The following is an 18,167-nucleotide window of genomic DNA, read 5'->3' as shown; positions in this document are numbered from 1 at the left end:
TAGGTTGCAAAGAAAACAATTGGCGCGGGAAATTGTAAGCAAACCATAAATTGGAGCCTTTGTTGCACTCGGTAAAAAGAGAAAAAAATCGATTATATTACATTTACATTTTTACTTTTTTAAAATTATAATTAATTATGAGCACCAAATTTAGATGCTTAAACGGTTTATAATCCATTATAATAATGAAATCATGGTAAAATATAATCAATTATAATTGATTGTAGTATTTAGGAAAATCTCTTATAATTTTTTATAATCTCTTGTAATCTCTTATATTTTTTATATAATCTATTATTATAGATAATAATCCCGTTTTCTGTCAAAAACCTTTAAAAACTAGATGTCTTGTCAACTTTGGTTCATCTGAATTCAAAGCTTTACCACGAAAAAAGTTTCATAGAGATCCCTTTATATTAGTTGAAAGGTTACTGTAGTAGGCGAAAAATAACTTTTACGAGCAAATCAAGAAACTAAAGCAATGTGCTGATAATTTGGTGGTAAAAAAAACATAAAATGTGCATCATGAAACAACTGTAGTCGAAGAGTGAAAAGAAGGCTAGAAATTTGAATCGATCTAAAAACCGTTAAAACAACTTTCCCATTTTTCACATAAACCAATATCTGCAAAAAAATAAAAAATATATAATCAATTCAGATGCAGACAAAACAATTTGAAGACAAAATGGACAAACAAAAGGGTTTATAATCAATAATAATGGATTTTTTCTACTAAACAAATGACTTAGAAATAATAAATTTTCGATTATAATTGTTTCGAAAATGGATGGACTTATAATCGATTTAATTCAATTAAATTGTTTTTCATTGAAAATAATTTGATTTTTTTAAAAGAGATTATAATCGATTATAAATTGATTAAAATCAATTTTTTCTCAATTTAAGTAAGACTGGTACTTGAATCATAATATAATCGATTATAAACGCTTAAAACTGAATGCGGGTTCATAATAATAATCAATCTCTATTCTTGAAGCCCCACCTGAAAAAGATAGCTATAACTTAGTTTGCAAATATTAACGCGATACAAAAATACAACAAAAGTTCAGGCCAGTTATTTTTCTACCCGCCTAGCTTAATTACTTTTCCATTTAAATATTTTTTAAATTCCAGACGCAAAAAAACGGCTTTGAGTTGCAAAAGAGAGCTTTGCTCAACACAATAACACAGTCGGAAATGTGGGTAGATAATACAAATGAACTATCTTTCGACAGGCCTGTTAAAGCCTACTGATAGCTCCTCTGCGATTCGCAGGAACCACATTGTTTTTAATTTGCTGTCTATCCCGAAATTGACTGCTATAAAAAATGCGTGTGTTGTATACCTCTTGTCTGTCCCTGTCGAGTAGGAGTTGTTCTATTCTGAGCAGTTCTTCTGTGATGACAGAGGGGTCATCACTGTCTATCACACACACCTCCATCTCATCCTCATTCTGCAACATCTTGCACGAGTAGCCTGAACAGAACAGCAACACAAACACTACTTACATTCACAATAAGTTAAGAATGTCTCACTGTTCTTGGAAGAAAATGCTGGTTTTCAAAAATCATGGCTCAGTCGCATTCTTCTATGAAAAACTTATTGAATTTTATGACCATTAGTATGGGAATTGTATAACTAAAGTTAAGTCATACAAACCCTAATTATGGTCATACAATTCAATAGTTTTGTTATTGCAGAAAACTTGTCATGCAGTACCATTCATAAGAGTTGTATCTATTATAGCTTTTTGTAGTCAAATTATATGGAATTGCATGACTACCATTTTCGTTGCATGGAGTTCAATCCGAGTAGAAAACGAAGACGAAAAGAGCGTTAACGAGGCTATCTTGTCCTCCCTTTAAATGCCGCAAATGTTATCCTCGAATCTCTATCTTTCTAAACAAAAAGAAGGCAGTTGCTGTGTAATTAGCTCAGAATGCTGCGACCACAGTTATTCAAAAAACTCTATAAAGTTCTTTTTTCTTTTTCCTAAGTAGGCTGTTTTTTTTTGTGCGCGGTCTAGGAGGAAAAATTTAAAATACTCTTAGAATATTAGTATGGACTTTCAATTACTAAAAATGCCTTTCAAAAATTAATAGCAAATCCAACATTTTGAGAAAAAAAATTTTTCTTTTTTTTTAAATTAACTATATTTACTTTGGATAATGGAAGTTTTAATAGCCTAAATAACAGTAAAATAAAGCCTAAATATCAAAATGGCATATTGCTTGCTCTATTTGTTCTAAATTACGTTACAAGCAAAGTTTTGAAACCAGTTTTTCTGAGCACTGATAAAAAAAGTTTTGAAATTTATTTATGCCGTTCGAATCACAACTTAAAAAGCTTCAATATGCTATATCGTTCGAATCATAAGAAATATTTGTGATACCTGATTTTGCGTAGAAAAAAGCTCAAAGAAAACCAAAAAAGGATAACCTGTTGCTGTTCTAGCAGGACAGAAGATTCCGACATCAATCATTAAAAACGCTGCTGTTTTGAAAATGTTGTCCGATCTTAATTGTGTCAGAGGAAAGGTCTGAACCAAAGCATAGAAATTAGACAAATTCGATAATAAAACTTAGTTTTTTATATCCAACATCACCTTTCTCCAAAAAATGAACAGAACTTTTTAAAAATAAAAACAAATCACAAAACATTCTGGATTTTTTGCAGAAAGTTTTTTTTTAATTTTGTTGTGATTCTTACCTGTTGTGATTCTTACCATTTGTTTTATTTCACTAATTACTTTAAAGTATCTTAACTGGTTAATCTTGATTGACCTTGTTATCTTCATTCTCTCCGACGGAGAGAATGACCGTTCACTTTTTTAATGTTTTAACTTAGAGATTAATTCACTTTTTAAACATATCTTATTTGTAACTAAGTAGAATTAACCGTAACAAAGGAACATTTTATCATGGCGCAGCCAGCAGGGTCGAATCAAACGTGAGAGGTATACCTTCATTTTGGCAAAACCACACAGTGGACCACCAATTCCTTGGGAAGAGTGGAGCGATCTATTCCAGCTAGCAATAATCGCGAAAGAGAATATCGACATCAAAAATCTTTTGAATCCAACGGAACGATATCACCCACCTCCCCCAACATTGGAAAATCGGCCGGAATACGAATCCGACGCTCAAAAAACATCACGCATCGAGAGGAATATTCAAGAACAAAAGAGATTCGATGATGAAGAAATGGCCTCAATAAAGTCAGAAACCAAGAAATTCAACGGCATGAGACTGGAAGAGGCGGACAAAAAACTAAGATTCATACTTTATCTAGCCCTCGGAAACGAAGGAAAGAAAATATTCGGCCAAAAGTTCACGAGAGTCAAAGTTCTACAAATTTCTTTCAAAGAATTTTGGGAAAATTTGTCCACAGCTTTTGTGAGAAAAACAAACATAACCTTCGAAAGACACAAACTCCTAAACAGAAAACAGAGGGACAGAGAATCATTAGAACAATTTTGGGGGGCACTGGAAGAAATGGCAAAACGATGTAACATTCCCACAGGAGAAGATGAATGGATTAGAGATATTTTTATTAATAACATGAAGAATTCAGATATCCAACGGAAACTCCTCACGGAAACCTTACCACCACTAGAAGCCTTAAACGTGGCCCTGATTGACGAAAAAGGAATTACAAACCACATCAAGATGACGAATACTTTTAAATCCAGCGGATATTCTTCCAACAAACCTTTTAATCATTTTAATGTAAAAAGAGAACCCCTAAACATTGAAAGAAATAACACATGTATGAAATGCGGCGGAAATTTTACAAAAGGACATCTAGCGGTTTGCCCTGCCAAAGATACAACATGCACGACTTGTAAATATCGAGGACATTTTACTAGACTCTGTAAATCACGCCGTAAAAATGTAAATATTGTGGATAGTCAAATTGTAAATAATACAGATCATCATTATCCTTCGGAACAACCAGACGTACATATTGACCACGCTAATAGAGAATGCTGTGGAGTAATCAACGCATGGTCAGAGTCTGGACATAGTGATAACGATGATTACTCTGTATTAAACGTAACAACTATCTACGACGATCAAGGAAAGGAACTGAAGAAACTACTAAATATCGGCTTAGGAAATGAAAACCAAGTAATTCTCAATATACAGGTGGATTCAGCAAGCCCTGTAAGCTTCCTTAAACAGAATGTGTTACACGAGTTGAAACTACGAGACCCCTACGTGAAAATATATCCAGTGGATAAGGCTACCAAGGAACTCTATTGTGGATTTACGAACAATGCAATAAATATCACTGGAAAAGTAATTGTCCCAATTTTCTCAAATGGATGGTCCCACAAGGAATGTCACTTCTTCCTAACTCAAGGTCATGAAAGAAATATCTTGGGAAATGACAATTTACCAAAAGTCGGAATCGAAGTTTCACAAAAACAATACGCAACATTCACCAACAAGAGAACCTGTAAGTCCATCAATTCAGTTACCTCACTTGACATAGATAATGAAATAGAAATGATTGAAAAAACCTTCAAACAACTATTCCTTCGGATTGGAAAAATAAAAAATCAAACAAAAATTACACACTTTCATGAACCATTAAAGCCAATTCAATTAAAAGGCAGGAGGGTCCCTTTACACTTACTGGATTCAGTAAAAACAGAATTATACAGGCTTAAATCAGAAGGACACATCAAAAAATTAGAAAATTGTGACGAGGACAGATTTATTAGTCCGATAGTTATTACTTGTAAAAAAGACAAATCAATAAAGCTAGCCCTAGATTCAAAATTTATCAACAAACAAATCTACAAGAACAAATATCAGATGCCTAATATACACGAATTAGTTGATAACGTAGCGGCTCAAATTTCAAACAATTCCGTCGGAGAAGTATGGTTTACAAACTTAGACCTAAAGAACGCATATAGTCAACTCGCGCTGGACAATTTTACTAGCAGCCAATGCAATTTTAGTCTAGTCGGCGGAGATATAACAGGCACTTATCAATTTTTAACGGGTTTTTACGGACTCGGCGATATGCCAAACGAGTTTCAGAGAGTCATGGACTCAACTTTGGGAAACATTCCTTTTACAAATTGTTACCTCGACGACATATTAGTCGCTTCCAAAGGAAGTTTTAACGATCACAAGAAAATCGTTTATAAAATTTTATCAACGTTAGACACTTACAATTTCGCAGTTAAATGGTCGAAGTGCAAATTCTTCCAAAAAGAAATCGAATGGCTCGGTTTTAAAATATCGAAATCCGGAATCGCCCCACTATTCGATAAAACCAAAGCAATTAAAGATATTCCAATCCCAAAGAATCTAAAAGAACTAAGATCATTCTTTGGGTCAACTAATCAGTACATTAAATTTGTACCAAATTTAGCATCCCTCGGAAGCCCGCTTAGACCTCTTTTAAACAAGAAGTCAATTTTCCTTTGGAATGAAGATCACTCAAAAGCTTTTGTCAAGATTAAATCAGAAATAGTAAATCTTACTGAAAACACTCATTTCGACGTAAAAAAGCCCACGAGAGTAAAAACAGATGCTTCACATAATGGGTTGGGTGCATCTCTTGAACAACTTCATGAGAAGGTTTGGAAAACAGTGTCATTTGCTTCAAGATTTTCAAATCCCCATGAATCCAAATATTCAACAAACGAATTAGAGCTATTAGGAGTCGTATGGGCGGTCGAACATTACAAAAATTATCTCTACGGCTCTGAATTTGAAATTATCACCGACCACAAAGCTCTCCTTTCCGCTTTGTCACCAAATCACGGAAACAAAACATACCAAAGCCGATTGACAAGTTTGGTAGATCGTCTCCTACCATTCAATTTTACTATCAAACATTTAGCGGGAAAAGATATGGGTTTTACAGACTTAATTTCAAGAACTCCTTCGGGTAAAGCAATTCCCTCATCACATTACGACGAAGAATTTGTAGTTGCTACTACCAAAAAAATATATAATGCACTCAATCCTTTGGATAATGAAAATCCATTACGTAATTCAATTAATTCGATTTCGGAAAATTCCCATTACACGAAATTACGAAATCACGTAATAATTACAGCATTGAATTTCGTCAACTCTTCCATTTCAATCTGCAATCAAAAACACTATAGAACAGAACTTTGTAACTCTAAATGTATTCCTTCGGATTTCTCAAACACTGATTTTACTAAAATTTCTCTATCAAATTCAGCCTTTATCTATTTTTTAATTCTTAACAAAAGCCTAATTAGTAATCCTTCGGATCTCAAACTTATAAATAGTGTAAATATGTCAAATAACCAAATTGTAGTAAATCCTTCCACTTCCGGGATACAGGTCTCTATCGATTTTCAAATTTCCTCAGAACACAAGAAGTTAGTAACTAAATTCCGAGAAAACCTCAAGTTACCTGAAAGACCTTTGGATTTAAATACATTATTCAATGCAAAATTGGTCGCTTTATTAACGGAAGATGATGAATTGTTAAACCCAATTGTGAAAGCTTTACAGAAAAAAGTAGATAACATCAACTCAATTTCCCGTTACTTACACCAATTTTCGAAAGACCTTCATGAATCCGACGGACTATTATATATGGATGGAAAATTGGTTATTCCGTTTACACTTAGAAACGCCGTTTTAAAAACCTTACATGAATCTCACCCTGGCCAATTCGGCATGAAATACTTGGCACAATACATTTGGTGGCCACACATATATCGACAAATTTACTTCCACGGGATTAATTGCACACAATGCACTCAAACCGGTAAGAATATAAAAAGCATCATACCAACTACACAAATTAGCGAACTTCCGACCTTATCCGAACCTAATGAGGAAATAAATCTTGATTTTGCCGGCCCACTAGATAACAACTGGGGAAACAATAAATACATCTTATTGTGTATAGACCGTTTTTCAAAATTCCCTTCAGCAAAAATTACATCTTCAACGTCATCAAACACAGTAATCGAATTTCTTCAAGATTATTTCTATCTCCATGGGATTCCAAAATCTATTCGGGTCGACCACGCATCCTGCTTTACTAGTCAGGATTTTCAAATTATTTTGCAATTCTCTTAATATCAAACTAATATTTTGTACAGTTGGAGACCATCGTTCTAACGGTCTTGTAGAAAAACTTGTTCATACTGTAAAAATAAAATTATTAGCAATGTCATTGGATCAACAAAAATCTACATTACAAACCGTCATTTCGAAAATCATTTGGAATCTACGATCTTCCTTCCAATCTAAAATTAAATGCTCACCGTTCGAAATACACTTTAATAGAAAACCGAACACGATCTGGAAGCAATTGGCATCTAATAATTTATCCGGTGGATTTTTAGACAAAGGGAAGTCGATCGTAAGCAGAGAAAAGGCCCTCGACTGGAACGCTGACGATCGGATAGAGGACGGATACAAAGACTCCCTCATACCGAAAAAGAACCAGTCACCATTGGAGAAAGGCTACGATTCAGACCTTCCTACTACTTCAAAACCTCCATCATCCCGAGTGCCCTTAAATAGTCCGTTTAAAGGTAAATTACTACGGAAAACTAACGGAAGTAAAAACGGAAACCCCTTCTATAAACAACTAGGCCAGAAAATAATAAACTCAACAAAATCCACGGTTGAATTATCCGACGGAAAAATTATTAGAAAGTCGGACATCGCCATTCCAAAGTCTAAATCCTCTACAATTCGTTCATTCAAAGGAAATATCTCCTTTCCTTTTTTCTCTAACGGTGATTTACAAGTAGGTCCAAGAAAGTCTTACAAACCGAAGACACAACAGACGCGGAAACCAGACACTAAGACAGGAAGACACACAGAGTCGTTCACCCCGGTCACCACCAGATCTAGAGGAACGAACCAGCCTTCAAAATCCAACAAATCGAAGAAGAACCGTGTTGTGATTCTTACCATTTGTTTTATTTCACTAATTACTTTAAAGTATCTTAACTGGTTAATCTTGATTGACCTTGTTATCTTCATTCTCTCCGACGGAGAGAATGACCGTTCACTTTTTTAATGTTTTAACTTAGAGATTAATTCACTTTTTAAACATATCTTATTTGTAACTAAGTAGAATTAACCGTAACAAAGGAACATTTTATCATGGCGCAGCCAGCAGGATCGAATCAAACGTGAGAGGTATACCTTCATTTTGGCAAAACCACACAGTGGACCCACCAATTCCTTGGGAAGAGTGGAGCGATCTATTCCAGCTAGCAATAATCGCGAAAGAGAATATCGACATCGAAAATCTTTTGAATCCAACGGAACGATATCACCCACCTCCCCCAACATTGGAAAATCGGCCGGAAAACGAATCCGACGCTCAAAAAACATCACGCATCGAGAGGAATATTCAAGAACAAAAGAGATTCGATGATGAAGAAATGGCCTCAATAAAGTCAGAAACCAAGAAATTCAACGGCATGAGACTGGAAGAGGCGGACAAAAAACTAAGATCCATACTTTATCTAGCCCTCGGAAACGAAGGAAAGAAAATATTCGGCCAAACGTTCACGAGAGTCAAAGTTCTACAAATTTCTTTCAAAGAATTTTGGGAAAATTTGTCCACAGGTTTTGTGAGAAAAACAAACATAACCTTCGAAAGACACAAACTCCTAAACAGAAAACAGAGGGACAGAGAATCATTAGAACAATTCTGGGGGGCACTGGCAGAAATGGCAAAACGATGTAACATTCCCACTGGAGAAGATGAATGGATTAGAGATATTTTTATTAATAACATGAAGAATTCAGATATCCAACGGAAACTCCTCACGGAAACCTTACCACCACTAGAAGCCTTAAACGTAGCCCTGATTGACGAAAAAGGAATTACAAACCACATCAAGGTGACGAATACTTTTAAATCCAGCGGATATTGTTCCAACAAATCTTTTAATCATTTTAATGTAAAAAGAGAACCCACCCTAAACTTGGAAAGAAATAACACATGTATGAAATGCGGCGGAAATTTTACAAAAGGACATCTAGCGGTTTGCCCTGCCAAAGATACAACATGCACGACTTGTAAATATCGAGGACATTTTACTAGACTCTGTAAATCACGCCGTAAAAATGTAAATATTGTGGATAGTCAAATTGTAAATAATACAGATCATCATTATCCTTCGGAACAACCAGACGTACATATTGACCACGCTAATAGAGAATGCTGTGGAGTAATCAACGCATGGTCAGAGTCTGGACATAGCGATAACGATGATTACTCTGTATTAAACGTAACAACTATCTACGACGATCAAGGAAAGGAACTGAAGAAACTACTAAATATCGGCTTAGGAAATGAAAACCAAGTAATTCTCAATATACAGGTGGATTCAGCAAGCCCTGTAAGCTTCCTTAAACAGAATGTGTTACACGAGTTGAAACTACGAGACCCCTACGTGAAAATATATCCAGTGGATAAGGCTACCAAGGAACTCTATTGTGGATTTACGAACAATGCAATAAATATCACTGGAAAAGTAATTGTCCCAATTTTCTCAAATGGATGGTCCCACAAGGAATGTCACTTCTTCCTAACTCAAGGTCATGAAAGAAATATCTTGGGAAATGACAATTTACCAAAAGTCGGAATCGAAGTTTCACAAAAACAATACGCAACATTCACCAACAAGAGAACCTGTAAGTCCATCAATTCAGTTACCTCACTTGACATAGATAATGAAATAGAAATGATTGAAAAAACCTTCAAACAACTATTCCTTCGGATTGGAAAAATAAAAAATCAAACAAAAATTACACACTTTCATGAACCATTAAAGACAATTCAATTAAAAGGTAGGAGGGTCCCTTTACACTTACTGGATTCAGTAAAAACAGAATTATACAGGCTTAAATCCGAAGGACACATCAAAAAATAAGAAAATTGTGACGAGGACAGATTTATTAGTCCGATAGTTATTACTTGTAAAAAAGACAAATCGATAAAGCTAGCCCTAGATTCAAAATTTATCAACAAACAAATCTACAAGAACAAATATCAGATGCCTAATATACACGAATTAGTTGATAACGTAGCGGCTCAAATTTCAAACAATTCCGTCGGAGAAGTATGGTTTACAAACCTAGACCTAAAGAACGCATATAGTCAACTCGCGCTGGACAATTTTACTAGCAGCCAATGCAATTTTAGTCTAGTCGGCGGAGATATAACAGGCACTTATCAATTTTTAACGGGTTTTTACGGACTCGGCGATATGCCAAACGAGTTTCAGAGAGTCATGGACTCAACTTTGGGAAACATTCCTTTTACAAATTGTTACCTCGACGACATATTAGTCGCTTCCAAAGGAAGTTTTAACGATCACAAGAAAATCGTTTATAAAATTTTATCAACGTTAGACACTTACAATTTCGCAGTTAAATGGTCGAAGTGCAAATTCTTCCAAAAAGAAATCGAATGGCTCGGTTTTAAAATATCGAAATCCGGAATCGACCCACTATTCGATAAAACCAAAGCAATTAAAGATATTCCAATCCCAAAGAATCTAAAAGAACTAAGATCATTCTTTGGGTCAACTAATCAGTACATTAAATTTGTACCAAATTTAGCATCCCTCGGAAGCCCGCTTAGACCTCTTTTAAACAAGAAGTCAATTTTCCTTTGGAATGAAGATCACTCAAAAGCTTTTGTCAAGATAAAATCAGAAATAGTAAATCTTACTGAAAACACTCATTTCGACGTAAAAAAGCCCACGAGAGTAAAAACAGATGCTTCACATAATGGGTTGGGTGCATCTCTTGAACAACTTCATGAGAAGGTTTGGAAAACAGTGTCATTTGCTTCAAGATTTTCAAATCCCCATGAATCCAAATATTCAACAAACGAATTAGAGCTATTAGGAGTCGTATGGGCGGTCGAACATTTCAAAAATTATCTCTACGGCTCTGAATTTGAAATTATCACCGACCACAAAGCTCTCCTTTCCGCTTTGTCACCAAATCACGGAAACAAAACATACCAAAGCCGATTGACAAGTTTGGTAGATCGTCTCCTACCATTCAATTTTACTATCAAACATTTAGCGGAAAAAGATATGGGTTTTACAGACTTAATTTCAAGAACTCCTTCGGGTAAAGCAATTCCCTCATCACATTACGACGAAGAATTTGTAGTTGCTACTACCAAAAAAATATATAATGCACTCAATCCTTTGGATAATGAAAATCCATTACGTAATTCAATTAATTCGATTTCGGAAAATTCCCATTACACGAAATTACGAAATCACGTAATAATTACAGCATTGAATTTCGTCAACTCTTCCATTTCAATCTGCAATCAAAAACACTATAGAACAGAACTTTGTAACTCTAAATGTATTCCTTCGGATTTCTCAAACACTGATTTTACTAAAATTTCTCTATCAAATTCAGCCTTTATCTATTTTTTAATTCTTAACAGTAGCCTAATTAGTAATCCTTCGGATCTCAAACTTATAAATAGTGTAAATATGTCAAATAACCAAATTGTAGTACATCCTTCCACTTCTGGGATACAGGTCTCTATCGATTTTCAAATTTCCTCAGAACACAAGAAGTTAGTAACTAAATTCCGAGAAAACCTCAAGTTACCTGAAAGACCTTTGGATTTAAATACATTATTCAATGCAAAATTGGTCGCTTTATTAACGGAAGATGATGAATTGTTAAACCCAATTGTGAAAGCTTTACAGAAAAAAGTAGATAACATCAACTCAAATTCCCGTTACTTACACCAATTTTCGAAAGACCTTCATGAATTCGACGGACTATTATATATGGATGGAAAATTGGTTATTCCGTTTACACTTAGAAACGCCGTTTTAAAAACCTTACATGAATCTCACCCTGGCCAATTTGGCATGAAATACTTGGCACAATACATTTGGTGGCCACACATATATCGACAAATTTACTTCCACGGGATTAATTGCACACAATGCACTCAAACCGGTAAGAACATAAAAAGCATCATACCAACTACACAAATTAGCGAACTTCCAACCTTATCCGAACCTAATGAGGAAATAAATCTTGATTTTGCCGGCCCACTAGATAACAACTGGGGAAACAATAAATACATCTTATTGTGTATAGACCGTTTTTCAAAATTCCCTTCAGCAAAAATTACATCTTCAACGTCATCAAACACAGTAATCGAATTTCTTCAAGATTATTTCTATCTCCATGGGATTCCAAAATCTATTCGGGTCGACCACGCATCCTGCTTTACTAGTCAGGATTTTAAATTATTTTGCAATTCTCTTAATATCAAACTAATATTTTGTACAGTTGGAGACCATCGTTCTAACGGTCTTGTAGAAAAACTTGTTCATACTGTAAAAAGAAAAATTATTAGCAATGTCATTGGATCAACAAAAACCTACATTACAAACCGCCATTTCGAAAATCATTTGGAATCTACGATCTTCCTTCCAATCTAAAATTAAATGCTCACCGTTCGAAATACACTTTAATAGAAAACCGAACACGATCTGGAAGCAATTGGCATCTAATAATTTATCCGGTGGATTTTTAGACAAAGGGAAGTCGATCGTAAGCAGAGAAAAGGCCCTCGACTGGAACGCTGACGATCGGATAGAGGACGGATACAAAGACTCCCTCATACCGAAAAAGAACCAGTCACCATTGGAGAAAGGCTACGATTCAGACCTTCCTACTACTTCAAAACCTCCATCATCCCGAGTGCCCTTAAATAGTCCGTTTAAAGGTAAATTACTACGGAAAACTAACGGAAGTAAAAACGGAAACCCCTTCTATAAACAACTAGGCCAGAAAATAATAAACTCAACAAAATCCACGGTTGAATTATCCGACGGAAAAATTATTAGAAAGTCGGACATCGCCATTCCAAAGTCTAAATCCTCTACAATTCGTTCATTCAAAGGAAATATCTCCTTTCCTTTTTTCTCTAACGGTGATTTACAAGTAGGTCCAAGAAAGTCTTACAAACCGAAGACACAACAGACGCGGAAACCAGACACTAAGACAGGAAGACACACAGAGTCGTTCACCCCGGTCACCACCAGATCTAGAGGAACGAACCAGCCTTCAAAATCCAACAAATCGAAGAAGAACCGAAATAAAGCCTCGACGTCAAATACTGGATATTTAGCAGGTGACGAATCCATGTTCATTCCGTCGGATACGTCGGACATTAGCGATTGGGAATGGATTGCGGGAGGTTTTCCATGTAGAGAAATGATAAGAAAACGCTTCATTTCAGATAACGTCAATTTTAACAAAGAACCTACCTCATCTTTAGACCCTAAAACATATCAAACTAATATAAAACCTGAGATTTTAGACGATCAACCTGAACTCTCAGACACAGCGGAATGCCCAATTAGTATAAAACCAGCACCTCAAACTACCTCACACCCACCTGACGAACCTTCTACGGCTACGACAACGGAGACCCCAAACATTCCTTCGGATTTGACAAAACCATTGGTAGGAGAAAAACCGGTCGATTTCCCAGTTTTCGAGATAGAGGACTCCTCCGATGAAATTGGAACCAGCGAGGAAAGACATCCTAAGGAAACTACTACAACCGGTAACGAACTTATTTTACGACGTTCAAGTCGAAATGTTGGCCCCCCACAATTCTATGGTAAGCGATATTACATAGATATTATAGATGAGTTAGAAAACCAACCAGGCTCCGCTACTAACCCTATATCTCTGGACGAGGATGACAACTCGAGCACCCCCCCCCCCCCCCACACACAAACATTCAGAGAGAATCCCTTGGATAATCAGACAAACACATTACCGGAAGACAGTACACCGGATCTAGCATACACCCAATCTCCCGATCAATTCTCCATCGCCTCTACCGACGATTCTCTGAGAGATGCCGTGAACTGCTTTGAAAATTACATCGACTTAGATAGTGAAATTTTCAACGCCGAGCTAGAAAAATTCATGGAAGGGGACAGCTAAACTCAATCAAACTTTAAAACTCGCATTTAGCCATTTAATTTGTAGTACTATTTCGTTTAAGTGCAATTAGAGCTTACCTAGCTGTATCTACGGATTACAATCCGCCGGATTTAGGAATTTTATTATCCTGTCTAATCCAGTAATTCCTTCGGAGCACTAAAATTACATTTTGTTTCACCGTGCAGTATTTAAATTTTCATTTTGTCGGACTTCTCGAGAGGGAGAAAAAGGGTTAGATAACATGTTAGGTATCATGGCGCTTAGTACTTTAATTTTTTGCCCACTAAGGGGAATGTTGTGATTCTTACCATTTGTTTTATTTCACTAATTACTTTAAAGTATCTTAACTGGTTAATCTTGATTGACCTTGTTATCTTCATTCTCTCCGACGGAGAGAATGACCGTTCACTTTTTTAATGTTTTAACTTAGAGATTAATTCACTTTTTAAACATATCATATTTGTAACTAAGTAGAATTAACCGTAACAAAGGAACATTTTATCAAATTTCAACAAAAAATCTATAGAAAACACTAAGAAGCTCAAAACGTATTCTTACTGGAGTAAAACTAAAAATTTTAGGCTTTAGATAAAATGCTTAGACTGTTATTAGCCTATTATATATCAGGCCTACTTGCTCGTTTTACTCGCCGGAAACCGACACCGGTATGATTTTTTAAAGTTTTTGTACTATCATTCAAATCACTAGTAAAAAAAGCTTTAACAGGATATTCCGATGATTTGATTGTAGTACCTGATTTTACGGCGAAAATAAAAACTAAAACTAAAACACACCCGAAGACAAAGTTCAGAGAAAGTGGAACCAGTTCAAAGCAAGTTTTTATTTTATCTTATTATATTCTTGATAAACTATTTCTCTAAAATACTTAGAACTAACCAATCATGATCCATAACTAACACTTACAATAATTTGTAAGGCTGTAACTATAAATAGTTTCAGCCAGAACAGAATAATTTTATCTTAGCAAACAGTTGCTCTTCTTCAGAACAGTTCCTGATATCTAGCCTCGCAATGAGGCTAGGAGATAAAAGAGTAAAATTAAGATTGGTATTAGACTAAGAAGTTGCACGAATCTATTGGGCCGAAAATAAGATGACGAACCGACGGTGTACTTTTTCTGAAGTTACTCTATGAGTGAGCCACCCCGGACATAAACTCAAAAGTCAATTTTGCAACCTCCCCCACCCAAACCTTCCACCCAAAAAATCCTCCACCGCTATGTTTCAAACTTTTTCAAATTGATACTTAAGGCAATTACACTTTTTTTGCGACACAATGATTTTCATCTAAACTTTGTGAGTAACTCTTACCTATGTTCATAGCAGTCTCCAGTTTGTCCCCTGTGAGCACCCATAGTTTAATGTGTGCCTGATGTATGGCTTCTATGGTTTCTGCCACGTGGTCCTGCAATTTATCCTCAATCGCAGTGGCCCCCAACAACACCATCCCTCCTTCCAACTCTTCTTCCAACTCCTCTATTGCATCGTCGTTGTATGGTGACTTGCTGAAAGTAATCGAGCGCAAAGGTGAATTCTTTGTTCAAAGCTACTGTCCAGGTCTTTTAATAAGAGGTTAAACGCAAGAATATATTTTCGTTCAATACGGAATTTTATGTGCCGTTTTTCACTCTCCCGACATTTATTCAACCTTTATAATAGAAAAAAAAACAAATAATTATAACTATTTTTAGGTTCACAAAAATTGACTAACTCCTAAAATAATAACGACCCCAATGAGCTCTTTAACGAGGCACAGTTGCTTTGTTTAACCTTTGATTAAATACAGTTTAAATCCATCGATTTGAATGTCTCTATTAATTCCTAGTTTGTTCGAATGCTTACTTGGCCCTGTCGTATCTCTTTAGCCAGTCCTCCAGGAACTTGTGCTCAATGGGTTTCTTAGCAACCACCAGAGTACGCAGACCCTCACTCGCAAACATCTGAAACAACGCCACCTTCACTTAAACTCAGCCACAGCTTAGAATTTCTTCAAAATCTTAAATCCTTCAAAATCTTAGATCCACTAGTGATGCTTAACAGTTCCTTCCAGATGCCTTTTTCAATATTTAGCTATGAATAAATTTGGTTTCCCGGCTGTTGCGATTACTCCATTTTGCTTGATGCTTGAAAGTGGTGGCTTCAATTTGAAAAAATGACGGCTGTAGATTATACGAGTTACTTATGTCGGCTTCTCACCTCCAGATGTTTGTCTGTGAGGTCCTTGAGGAACTGTTGTCCAGGGGCTAGTCTGTCGAAGATGAGGTTGTCCGCTCCTTTGCAGTACAGTGTGATTGCTTTATTCTTCTGCTCCTTCTCTACATCCTCATCTGGTTTGAAGGGACCACGCACAACTACCTGAATAAAAGTTTCCATCTTTTGAATCAGTAGAAGTTAATAGACCAGAGCGACATTTAGAACCGTGATTTTCAAAATTAGTGGCTGACAAATATGATTTACTTCTTGTGTCAAACCATGCAAATCATTACGAGGCGAAACTCTGCAGTGGACAGGCGCTTATTTTTGTGTCTGTTTGTTCCTGGATTTCCAGAGACAAATTTTTAAACATGTCGATAAAGAGAATGCACCTTCGTTTTTAAATTAAATGTGAGAAAACTAAAAGAATTTTCAAAAAAATTATCACTTCATTTACTTGAAATTTGATCTGGCCCTTTTGAAATTTAACTGCTTTGCAAAATTACTCACAGTCCAAAAAACGCTGGAGTTACACTTAATTTCTAATGAATCGAAGATTGATTCGGAATGAAAACATAGAAACCACTATTGGTTGAACAGGGGAGTAATAGTTGAATCAATGACGAAAGCACTGAAAGTGTGTTCTAATTTTAAAGCATGATGACATCCACACACCGACATCCTCTTCCGGTCGTTGTTGAAGTCCACAAAAGCCAGCAGTTGGTAGAACTCCACTTCGTCCTTCACACACACTTCCATCTCTTCGGGAGTGCGGGCGGTGAAGGTGAACCCAAATGCCCTGGCAGCAGTCAGCAGGGCTGCCTCATCCGGACTCTGTGCCTGGTACTTGAGGGATCCAGGGATGATCTTCTGGTCTGAATCTGTGTCTGCTTCCGGTAGCACTGTGTGGCATAGGGCTGAAACAAATGCAGAAATTGCCGTGATTTTCAAATAAACGCATTGATTATTTTATTTTAAAATGTATGATTTGAACTAACCTCATCTATAAATAGATGTTTTGCTCAAAACTTTTTGAGAATGCCCATAAAAAGTCAACGGTCAATTTTGAACTATGAAATATTAAAATATTTTATCAAGTGCAATTCCAAATTGGATGAAACACTAATTCTTCAACTGTCAATAAATATCTGATTGACCTTGACATTATCTCAATGTTGTTGCATGTTGCATACCTAGTGAAGTGAAGAACTCCTTGACTACTTCGTCTTCTGACTCAATTTTACTAGCCAGAGATCTGTCTCTCCATCTGAACAAAATTATAATTCAAACATTTTGTTTATAAAATTTCAAAACAGTTGTATGAAAAAACACAAATATGAGAGTTAATCGGTTTAGTTTTGTCCACGTGATTTGAGGGGGATATTTATACATACCTGAAGTCGGTGTCCTCGCTCTTCTGCTGGAATCTGTGTTCTGGCAGACATAAACTGCTCAGCTGTGATTGGTTAGTACTCGTGCCCACTGAACTGGTCAGTCGAGACTCATCGTCTATGTACTCTACCTAGAACGACGTGGTCAATAAGGAAAATGCAAAAATAGGCTGTGAAAACTTTAACCAGGAAAGCAAATTTTCAACTCAAAAGATAGCCGACAGACAGTTGGAATAAAGTAACTGAATGCAAGTAAGCAATTGTAAATACTGACTTACTTTTAGAAAAAATCTCAACTTTTGAATTTCAAAGAAAAAAGAGATGGAAATAAAGCTCTTTGAATTCCTAAAATAATTTATGGTTGACACTTTTTTGATTAGTTAACCCAATTTGAGAATACTAGATTAATAGGTAAAATTTCTATTTCGCTGGGAAACCTGATAACCAAATAACACTTTCATTTTTATGGTGCAATTTTTTCCCGAAATTCTTAACCAAAATTTTACCACAAAATTGGGTCACTACAAAACTTTTACCACATAACTCCACTATCGAACAGC

The 18,167-nt window shown here is 35.8% G+C and overlaps 1 protein-coding gene across 2 annotated transcripts in view; it reads right to left on the bottom strand.

Moving 5' to 3' along the window:
• Positions 1-18,167, bottom strand: part of LOC134847531 (probable phospholipid-transporting ATPase IM) — a 53,533-nt gene that overhangs the window by 18,120 nt on the left and 17,246 nt on the right. For both annotated transcript variants that reach the window (XM_063864587.1, XM_063864588.1), the window contains exons 13-19: positions 17,611-17,738; positions 17,410-17,483; positions 16,892-17,133; positions 16,220-16,378; positions 15,866-15,963; positions 15,335-15,528; positions 1,346-1,476 (exon numbers count right to left, since the gene is read on the bottom strand). In XM_063864587.1, the coding sequence (XP_063720657.1) occupies positions 1,346-1,476; positions 15,335-15,528; positions 15,866-15,963; positions 16,220-16,378; positions 16,892-17,133; positions 17,410-17,483; positions 17,611-17,738 (1,026 nt within the window). The remainder of the gene's footprint in view (positions 1-1,345; positions 1,477-15,334; positions 15,529-15,865; positions 15,964-16,219; positions 16,379-16,891; positions 17,134-17,409; positions 17,484-17,610; positions 17,739-18,167) is intronic.

This window comes from Symsagittifera roscoffensis, chromosome 6, assembly GCF_963678635.1.
Source record: "Symsagittifera roscoffensis chromosome 6, txSymRosc1.1, whole genome shotgun sequence".
Classification (NCBI taxonomy): domain Eukaryota; kingdom Metazoa; phylum Xenacoelomorpha; order Acoela; family Convolutidae; genus Symsagittifera; species Symsagittifera roscoffensis.
This window is presented reverse-complemented; position numbering and strand designations above follow the sequence as displayed.